Consider the following 11,383-nt stretch of genomic DNA (forward strand, 5'->3'; position numbering starts at 1 on the left):
ATTTCGAACTGGCAGACCTAACACCTAACCCCAAAGAGTCGGGCAGCCCAGTCAGCAAATGCAACAACCCTCCACCCCCGACTGCTCCCCATTTTAATCAGACAGGAGGGGGAGTGAAATGAGAGACAGGAGAGTGGGGAGACAAGTGAGTGTAGAGGTGGAACAGAGATGAGAGTGGAAACAGGAACGACAAATTGCTCCAAAGTGGGGTCATAGTGAAAGAGCAACAAAAAAAAAGAGGGACAAAGTGTGTCAGAGACAAAAAGAACGTGTCAGAGAGAGCAAAACATCAGCAGGTCTTTTTGAATCAAAGCCATTTCCATAGCAGCTTTTATAGAGTTTGGAGTTTTTGACCCCTCTAACCTCTATAGCAGACTTGCTGATTGTCACTCAGCTCACATGTTTGGGATTTTTAAATACGACAGCAGGTCCACCTCCCACTCTTCGTATGTAAATGTTCAAAAATACTGAACAGAACAGAACATTGTTTAATGCTGAGATGAACCGAAAAAACCAACACCTGACCTAAAGCAACACCTGTAATATATACTGTAATGTTATTCCATATACTGTGAGAACAAATATATGAAGATAGATTGTTCTGCTGGTTGAATCTGACATGTTTGGAGGACTTTAGATCAACAGACCTCTGCTGCTCTCTTGTGGTGCAATTGCAGAGGTTATGTTCAGTTAGTCAGGAGGACTGAGAGGATTCAGATATTTTTATTTCCACACCTGTTTGTCATAGAAATATGCACATGATATAAAAATATACACACTGACTTACACATATAGTGTGCTGTATTTAACAAATACATTAAAACTCTGTTAAAACTGAGGACATTTTCAGATTAAAGGCATCAAAGAAGTCCAGTGATGAATTGTTACCATGGTGTAGACCACATGTGTCAAACTCAAGGCCCGCGCGAGATCATTTTACATTGATTTATTATTATTGTTATTAATGGCCTGACGATATGAAGCGCTGATAACACACAAACTACAGATCCCATAATGCAAATTCAAAAAAGTGGATGTTGTCTCTGTTTATTGTTTTTACTGATTTGCTTCATCTTCTTTTATTTATTTATTGCTATTTTCTTGCTCTTTTTAATCACTTTATTTATTTTCTTTAGTCCACTAAATTATTTGCATTTTTTCTTTTTTAATTTTACAGTCCTGCATAAACTTTCTATGCAAACTACTACAGTATAATGAATTTTGTGTCTGACACATAGACTGTATAAAGTCTACGGTCTGACAGGTGCATAGAGGAAAAGTACTGCCTTTAAATGGCTCATACCATTAATGACAGAACAGGGGGTTTACCGGACATTTCCACAACACGGTGATAATTTTCTGGTATCTACAGCACTGATAAAGCATCCAGTGTATTTCTTAATTATCAATTATTGTTTAAATATGAATTACTTGAACATTATACAATGACACCAGCCTGGGAGGTGATGAGTAAAGTTGAACGGTCCAGGAAATCCGTGTATTTACAAACAGGCGCAGCTAACAGCAGACGGCTAATGGACAGAGCGGAGGACGGATTAGCTGACGGCTAACCGAGGTGAAAAAGCTTTTCCTGGTGGGTCTGCAGAGTTTGTCAGGAACAGCTGCAACCATGACGTGTGACAGAAGCAGCGACGATACTAAAAACGACAAAAAATCGCCTGAAAGCAGCGCTACTACGGAGTACTGCGCTAAGTTGCAGCAATGGATGTGGCAGTATTATTGGGGCTACGCCAACTGGCAGAGCTGGTTGGCGCTGTCCGCCTTCCCCTTCCCTCCGTCTTGTGGTGTCCCTCCGCCGGGCACAGGCGCCCAGACACAACCGGGGGCACCTGCCTCGACCTCCGGGAGCGAGGTTTTTTATGACACACGGACCTGGTACAGCTACCCGTATCCTCTCGGCTTCCCCGCATCCTCTCCTCACCCGGGTGGTACCCACAGCGGGCAGAGGTTCAGCCGCCACCACGCTCACAGCGACTGATGCCGCCCAGCGCAGCAGCAGCAGACGGGAACCCTCCGCAGGCAGGTAGGGCTCAGTTTGGTGCTGTGGCCTACTTTGTCTTACAGTCTGCAGCTTATGTGTGGGATTCTGAATGCATAAGCTAGGTCATCGAGTCTAATGGGAAGCAGGCTTAAGTAAAACTCCTAGTGAAAACAGGCTTACATGCTTAGAGTGTTTTCAAGGTCCTTTGAGTCCTCTGGTGACTTATAGCAATGAGCAACTATTTGAATGAAAGGCATACTGATGCACTTGTGTTTTCTTCTGCTCCACAGGACGAGAGTACACCATCCCCTCTCCTCTCCAGAGGTTCTGGCAGAGACAGTGGACTTCTTTATCCTGTTTTGCGTGAAGGCCACCATTGTGCTGTGGATCATGCATCTGAGTGGGATGAAGTAAGTGTTATATTGTAATGCAGCTTTGAAAATCAAAAGTGCGAACAAGGGCAGAAAGCTTGAAGAATTCAAATTAGGGTTCTGCTGAATACTACCCTACGCTCTTTAATTAGATCTGACCTACACCATCGATGTAAATGTTAAAACTATGATTCTGTCCCTATGTAACCATCGCTGCTAATTAATATGGAATCACGATTTTACCACCGTATCTACATTGCCAATACAATATTTTACTTATATTCTATTCTGATTTTTTTTTATGTTTTTTTTTACCATAACATGGCTGCTAATACTATGTACAGTTGTTGTTATACTTGTGTAGAAAGCTGCTGTACATGCCTTGAATTGCCCCCAAGGCACAAATAAATTTTTTTTTAATTGACTCAATAGTCAAATTTTCTGTCTGCTGTGAACACTCATAGTCTTGAGAAATCACCCATAGACTGCACTGTGTTATTGGTTGCTTTTCAAATAATAACATCTATAATACTGAAAAATAAATGGTGAAAAGTGTACTAATTCAAAACAAATTAAATTAAATTTCAGGAATGTTTTATTTTGGGATTTGTGTAATTCTACATTTTGACACCAAAAATTTAAATTTTTGCTGGCAAATATTTTTTCAGTTTGGTTATCGGCCTCCTTGATTACTAATCAGCACAGTAATCTGAAAACTCAATATTTGATCAACTTCTAATTCAAATGAACCCTTCAGTGTTGCAGTCCATTAACCCTGCAAAACCCAAATGTATTTTAAAAAATAAAATTATATATACACATATTATATATGTATTTATATATCTATTTTACAGATTATGTGTATAAATAATCTGTTAAAATGAAATATAGAAAAATGAGCAAAAATATATAGATATAAATATATAAATGATACAAATAATAATAAATAATAATAAAAATGATGATGTATTTTTGCAACAGTAGGTTTTACAATGTTGATACATTTTTCTCAGGCTCAACTGGCAGTGGTGTCACTGTAGAGCCAAAAAAAGACAATGTCCATGACCAAAGAGTTTACATTACTGCTTTAGTGTTAAATCGGTTATTATCATTCCCCGGGTTTGTGCTCACACAGAGTGTCTGTCTCTCCTCTTTAAAGGGATATTGCCAGATTTATTACTCAGTTCATTGTGGAGGAGATTGATGAGAACACGTCCATGGAGGACCTACAGAAGATGATGGCGGTTGCTCTGGTCTACAGGGTGCTGGTGTGCGTCTATGAGGTGGGTTATGTTTCACACTGCCTTCAAAATGACAGGATTTAGTAATACTGGTCTATGATAATCAGCTAACTTTTAAATACTAAAAACACATGCATCGTGGCTGGCTGAAATCAAGCAAAGTAATGATTTAGCATCATTACTTGACAAATATATATTCTGTCATACAAATGCTGATCTTTTGCTCAAACTTAGCTTTCCTTTAATACATTTATAACATTTAGCGTCATGTAAGGTCTATAAGCACTTAATCTCTCCAAGAATCACCTATTTAACGCTACTTTTACTTGAATCATTGAAACAGACATCCTTTTACTGTAATGCTGCACAGGTTTTTCTGCGCTGAAAAGAAACACTCACCTCTGACAACCTCTTACCTCACAATTTCTACTGATAAATGAAGTGAAACACCACTTGAAATATGCATAATATTCCCCTCTATGTTCATTTAGTCGGAGCTGCCTCATCGCATGCTCACATTTAATGAGAACAGTCTTTTGCAACACAACATCGTTTTTCCGTAGAGAACAGTGATGCAACGCAGCGTTCACAGTTGCCTGAGATGAAGTCAGGCATTGCGTGTTTTGTTGGACTTCGGCGTCAGTGGCTTGTTTTCCCAGGTGGGGAGCAGCACTGGGACATTCAGGCACCTCTGCTCAGGCGAACACCATCTGCCATGTTTCCTGAAATGCTCCTGAGCTAGTTTGTGTAAATGTGAACATAAAGTTTCTTGCACTTTTGCTCTTCCTAATGAGAAAAGAGAAGATAAAACTTTATTAATTCCAGATATTGCTCAGAAAAAAACAAATGACATTATATTAGAAATGCTATGCTTGAAAGTAGAAAGTCTGTAGGATATAAGTAGAATATATTACTGAAATAAAATACAGTGGAGGAAAAAAGGTTGTAGAAATCCTTAAAATGTTACACAATCTCCAATATTATGAAATATTTGGCTCCATTAGACAGACAAAAACAAATACAAATGATGCTTTTTTGTTTATTCTTTACAAGAAAACTAACAGAGCTAAATTCTACCAAAAATGACCCAATACTCAAAATTTCCTATTTTTATGGAACCAATCAATTTTAGGTTTTTATGGGCTTTTTTGTAGGATTTGTTTAGTATTATAGCTGTAATTGTACTCAAAGAAATTGCACTTAAAGAGTACAGCTAACAGTGATTCTTAATGGAATATACATGCTAATGTATGGGGTGTCTGAAAATGTTTTTCCACCACTGTAAGCAAAAATAAGGCTACAAATAGAAGAAGAAATTATACTTGGGTTATAGACGGTATCACACATGCTCATGAAATACTACACATTACTTTGGCAATGCCGTACATTAAAGTGAAATATTACACATGCAATCAAAAATGTTGCACATAATGAAATATTACACATTAACTGAAGTAATATACCTGAGAAATGAGAATATGAAACATTGCACATTGCACATGAATTACTACACATGATACAGACACTGATGCTGCATATTGAGGTAGAGTCTTGGGCAACAAAAATTACATTCAGTAATGAGCTGTTTGTTGTTCTTGTCCAATCAGACGATCTGTATCTGGGTGCTGGTGGTGCTACTCCTGGGAAGTTCCTGCTCGGCCTGCGGGTGGTGACGTGTGATACGTCCACTCTGGTTCGACCCAACCGGGTTCTTGTGGTTCCAGCATCTAACGTCTCCCTCTCAGCGTGAGTAATCACACATGAATGTCTTTGTTTGCTCACTTTACGACTGATAAGAAGAAACAGAGAAATAATCTGACATATGAGCGTTTAATTAATCTGTGTGTGCATAGCTACACTGTAAATGTTGCCCTTTGATTTACTCTGGAATCTAATTTGGAGTCTCAATCAAAAAAACTACTGCTTCCAATAGTCTCTGGTGCCCACGGAGAATCTGTTCGGGACTCAGCAGTTCTCAGTATTTCGTCTTGATTTTCACAGCTCTACTGTGCGGGCGTTGAACAAGAACTTCTCCATTGCCTTCCTCTTTCCTGTCTTCATCACCCTCCTCTTCTTCCAGCACAACAGGACTGTGTATGACATTGTGGCGGGGACCATAGTTGTCCAGCGCAGAGGGGGCAGGTAGCTGCCTTCTTACTGCAGACTCTCTTCTACTTGGCATGGATAATAAACCACACACATCTGGAGAATTTATTGATACCTGATTTAGTGACGGACTGGCGAAGGACTTTTCTGAATGAAACTTGGACTTGCACTTTAAAATGAAATGTATGCAGATTGTGGGACAGTGTCATTACAAACACATGTTGTGCTGTAAGGCGTTTAATTTACACCGCTGGACAAACAAATAAGCTGTGAGGAGAACCTGTTTAAGTATTGTAAGTTTTTGCTAACTGAAGCTAAAAACGGTGCTTTCATGGGATATTCTGAGTTTTCTCCTCATCTATGGTAAATTTTAATATACATGTTATGTTTCTGTATATAATTTGTTTATTCGGTGTGAAGCTGAAAGCTTGTTTGGGGAGGATTTGACAACTCTTTCCTTTGGTGACCTCTAGTGGCTGTTACTGGAACTGCCCTAAGATGCCCATCTTATTTTCACATTCATTTTTCGACAGAGACAATCCCATCTTTATCATTCTTTCAAACTAATTTATTTCAGAATAAGAGTCCTACAGACACGAGCAACGTTAATAGGTTGTAGACTTTGACATTTTCTCATATGCATTTTATCTTATTTTGTTCAAGGTAATACTAGTAATCTTTTCTGTCTTATGTTGTGATAATTCTTATATACATTGAAGAAAAACATGCAAACATGCCAGGCTTCTTTCTGTCCATACTCTGTGCCTATGAATATTTTGATGAAGTATTGCTTTGATATGCTAAAATGTAACAAAACAACACACACAAAAAAATCTCGTGGGTGTATGAGGTTCCAATGTGAGAAATGATGTTTGTAAATTCTCTGCTCATATTTTGTGTCTTCAAACTTGTAATTTTTGTGACTCAGGGCAAATGTTTAGCATCAGGAACCACAGTTTGTCTCGACTGATTATTGAATGCTATTCATGGTGTCAGAATTTTACTTATGCACAATGTAAAACTCTTCTGGTATTACATATTATCACTGATTAAATCACATTTTACAGTCCAGCTGACATAAATATACTAAATGGACTCATATTTCATTCATCTCAGTGTATTATGCAAAGGGATAGCTCAGTCCTCAGCTATGTTTGCCTTAAATTTACACTGAAATACAGTTAGAGGTGTTAAAAAAGGCAGGATTAGAATTAAAATGAAAATCAGACATTTAAAATATTTATGTTCAAAACATAAGGTCAAATATTTCAGTAGATGTGATGAAATATATTATTTTCTTATTTTGTGAGGCTTTCACGCATTAAATACATTAATTAATTAAATACATTAAATACATTACAGAGTGAATATCATGCCTTACAATTAAAGGGTCCACAGTTTAATATATTTTCTTAATCTCACTACACAATTTCTGCATTCATGTGCGCCTTTTTCCACATCATATTTTATGTCTTTTTGCAGCTGTGCACAAAAGTAACGTAGAATATGATTCACCATAATGCAGAAATGGAAAGAAAAACAGGCAACATTACATGCAGTTTATAGCTTTTGAGTGGAAAAGTTTAAAACCAGGCAAATAAAGAACCCCTTAATAGACAAAACTGCTGTAGTTTCAGAATTTAACCAGATTTAAAAAGGAAGGGATCATAATTGACAGAGGATTTTCACAACGCATTTAGCAATTAATTTTCTTTGACCCACGCCTGAACAAGTGGGTGATAGGGTGAGTGTATTGTAGAAATATAAGGATTAGAGGGATTAGTTCCTACTTAAAGACCTGTAAAAGACATTACACGCTCACATAGGCACACAGCTTGTATTTTAATGTCAATGCTTGGCTTTTACTACAAAAGGTCACTTTGAACTGAGCTACAGAACCAAGTTCCAGCCTGGAAGAAGGACAAAGGTCAGTTAACAAACCGAACTGTACAACCCTGTAACCCTTTCCATGCACATTCCTCCTACATGATGTCTTTGGTGGATTTCACACTGATGTCTTTATTTTGACAAGACTGCTCTCCTTTATTGCTCCAACACTTGGGCCCGAGCCACATGGGGGCAGCACAGATCAATACAAGCTGAGGCCCAGATTCAATAGACAGAAATAGACTGTATTTATTAGATACTGGCATTTTTTCCAAGAGATGTTTTTGCACAATCTTTATGGAATGTTCGAGAGCACAGCCTGTGCTTTCATAACTGACAAATCTATAACTCCAGTCACTATTGAAGGCATGAGAACACTTGCTGGCTTGCAGGAATGTATCTCTTGCTGAAGGTACTTTCCTGTCCCTGCTTGTCTGTCGCTTCACGGCTGTATTGTCTTGTCAGGTGTATGTCAAACATGAAGCCTGAACAATAGACTTTTCCTTTAATCAACAGGGAGTCTGCATTCCACCAAGATGTCCAGCGTTTGCAAAATCACTTCTGGAGCAAAAAATATCAATGCAAGAAAAGTCATTAGGCCACAGGTCACACAGCAAAGCATGATGCAGCTTGTTGGAAATGCTTTACTGCTGTGAAAACAGTAGTTTGTATCATACAGAGTTACAGGACTACAGTGAGGTGCAGACAAACGTATATAGTTGTGCAAATGTGCGTTTAGACAGTTACATTTTATTCCCTAAGCTTCAGCTCTTTTTCAACTTTTAAAACCTTAAATCCGAATTTAAAATTAAGTATTTATGTCTAAAGAAGCAGCTTCTAAGTAAATAAAAAACACTTCATTACTCCTTTGCCTTATCCGGCCTGTGTGGATGGAGCTCATGACCTCCCCTGTCAACAGTTTCTGGTATAAATGGTGTTAAATCCTTTTTTGGTTTACTGTGACATTGTATTATTGATCCCTGCCCACATAAAAGCAGTGAAAAGAAGAGAGTGGAAGAAGAAATTTAAAAAAAGGAAACTTTTACAGCTTTGGAGAGAAAATTCTGTCATCGTGTCGGATGCTTTAAGTCTTCATAAGAAGGCACCAATATTAAAGACCACCAAAGAGCAGCACATTAAAACAATGTGTTCAGACAAATTTCTAATAGATTGATAAAGATTATTCTGAGCTGTATTTATACCCTGTATATGTGTATGGGCAGCTTTTATTTGATGTTGTAGTTTAATACATTGCTTTGAAAAAAACATTATCAGTTATATTCTTCGTAATAATATATATCCAAGATATATTCAAAAGTCCCTCAGCTGCATTTTTCAGAACTGCTTTTCTGACCATTCTGACCCAAAAGCAGAGAATAAACCAGCTTGAGAGCACACGCACAGAAAACAACCTATTTCACACAACCGGTTGCAGTGGATATTTTAGCAAGAAAAACTTCTGATAAAAACTTAAAATGCAACATTATGTCAGCGCTGTAATTGTATGAATACTGCATGCAACAGTATATTATAAAAGTAAAAAGATAAAGTATGCAGTCTGGACAGCAGCGTCAGTGTTTTTGACAGATGTCCGAATTATGCATAACTTTAAGCTTCAATACAATTTTAATGGATGTGTTATATACAAATTTACCTTCTGTTCAGTTGTTGTTAACAGTGAAACTAGCTGTAGAGACAAAAGCAACTTTTTCACCAGGCTGTAATCATGTTAATTTTTGCTGTAAAGTCATGCAATGTAACATGAGGGCAAACGAGGATTCACTCGCTTTTGGAGTCGACCTCAAGTGGACATTCAAGGAACTGCAGGTTTTAGCATTTCTGTGTTGACCTTGTTGTCATTTGGGGTGAAAACTCCTATTTCATGGGAGGAAAGCCTGGAACTCGACACTGAATTTCAATTCTAACTGAACCGCCTTTCAAATGAGACATCTTGAAGAAATTTATATCAAGCCCAGTCACCTTCGATGTCACACTTGTCTATATATTACAGTGTTGATGAAAATGGCTGTACCCACTCCTGTAATGCGTCGATAACCTTTATAGTGTTTGATTAAAGGCCTGAGATGAATGATGGAGTTGCCCCCATGCCAAGAAACTTCAGAAGCTGTTTATTTAGGGAACATTAACTACTGAATAACTTCAGTTACACTTATTTTTTGATTCGCAGTGCCAAAATGCTGTGGAGCTGAATTTTATGAGCCGTGTTCATGTAAGATTAGCCAGGGGCATATTTTGTCTTATGGTCCCAGTAGGAAGACACAACGTTCATCGGCTCTCCTCAGCATGCTAGTTTTTAAATAGCAACCATTAATCCTTATGAATTAGTAATCATCGCCAGTCTCTTGCCAACTTTCTCCCTCCAACAAATGAAACAAAAGACAAATCACAGCCACCATTCAAGACTTTTTACGAGCTTTACATTTTGCTCTCTTCTCTGTCATGGGAGCTGTGACTTAAATTCCATTTTTTTGTTTCATTTTTTACCTTTATGCGTTTCTTTCGTGTCTCCCCTTTTTTTGTAAATGCTTCCAAAATGTGGCCTTCAGGGATCATTAGATCAACTTGTATCTTGCGCTTACACCCACGTGTGTGTTCTGGAGCTCGTGTGGAGGGCGAGAACGCATGTAAATGCAGAGTCGGAATTATAAATCTGTAATATCTTCCATAAATTTGCTCGAACTTAGATGTGAGTGTATAAAAACGATTCAGCTCCTTAAATGGCTTTGAGGCAACGAGAAAATTAGCTTTCTGTTGCATAATCTCTGAGCATGGGAGAACTATCCAAACATTTTGTCAGCCATTGTGCATGATTTTAAAAGTTCATCACAGCATTTTGTCCTTCAGTAGCAAGTTTTTTTTCTCCTGTGCTGAGAGTCATGAGTTGTTCTCTGTGCCAGGGAACTGAGAGAGGCTTAGCAATAATTACGCCTCGAGTGGCTCTAATACACATTTCACAGGGAGACAGAGTGGAGGGAGAAAGCAAGAGAAAGTGCGAGACGCAGTAAGGGATTAAGAGAGAGACAAAAGCCCCAAGAGGAAGGAAAGGATTGGAAAAAAGAGGGAGAAAATGAGAATGGAGGGCGAGTGGGAAGAGAAGTGTAAGAAACAGGCAGGAAGAGAGAAAGAGTGTGAGGCTGAGGGACACCATGCTTGAAAATTCTCTCTGATCTTTGAGCCGTGGGACCAGAGGCGATGGAATACCCCGCAGAACTCTATTAAAATTCAACCAGCCTCACTTAAGCTTTCGGTTATTATACAAGCGATGCCCTGCACAGCTCGGCTTTCTCTGTTTGCTCTCTGTCGCACACACACATGGACGTGAACAAAAGACAAACAGTTGCATACACACCCATACACACACACACACACACACACACACACACACACACACACACACACACACACACACACGCACACGGCCGCTTCGCTGCTAGACAAAGAAGCATACAGCTGACAGTGCTTTTGAACTTTACGTAATACGGTCTACAAACAATATGCAACTTTTGCAAACATATTTATCAGAGCATGAAAGGAGAGCTGTTATGCAAAGCTGTTTAACTTAACATTGTAGCTGCTGCTTTTTAGCTCCTCTTTTGACACTTTCAGTCTCGTTTTGTCAGTTTAAAATTCAGATATGCATGTAATTGTAAAGCTGAAGCTGATTTCGAGGAGTATACTTCACCGAGATCATTTGAATCATTAAACCGTCGTGTCATCCTGCTGGTCAAAATTAACCTGTTTTAAAGTGTGAAAAT

General features: G+C 38.5%; 1 protein-coding gene across 1 annotated transcript; it reads left to right on the forward strand.

The window, feature by feature from the left end:
- The first annotated feature begins 1,310 nt into the window (after positions 1-1,310).
- On the forward strand, positions 1,311-6,802 carry fam8a1a (family with sequence similarity 8 member A1a). The gene is given in 8 exon segments (XM_022209325.2): positions 1,311-2,020; positions 2,023-2,044; positions 2,293-2,328; positions 2,331-2,412; positions 3,533-3,656; positions 5,222-5,234; positions 5,237-5,360; positions 5,616-6,802. Coding segments are annotated over 8 exon segments (936 nt in total). The 5' UTR covers positions 1,311-1,630; the 3' UTR covers positions 5,761-6,802.
- Positions 6,803-11,383: the final 4,581 nt, after the last annotated feature.

This window comes from Acanthochromis polyacanthus, chromosome 11 (assembly GCF_021347895.1).
Source record: "Acanthochromis polyacanthus isolate Apoly-LR-REF ecotype Palm Island chromosome 11, KAUST_Apoly_ChrSc, whole genome shotgun sequence".
In the NCBI taxonomy this organism is placed as follows: Eukaryota; Metazoa; Chordata; class Actinopteri; family Pomacentridae; genus Acanthochromis; species Acanthochromis polyacanthus.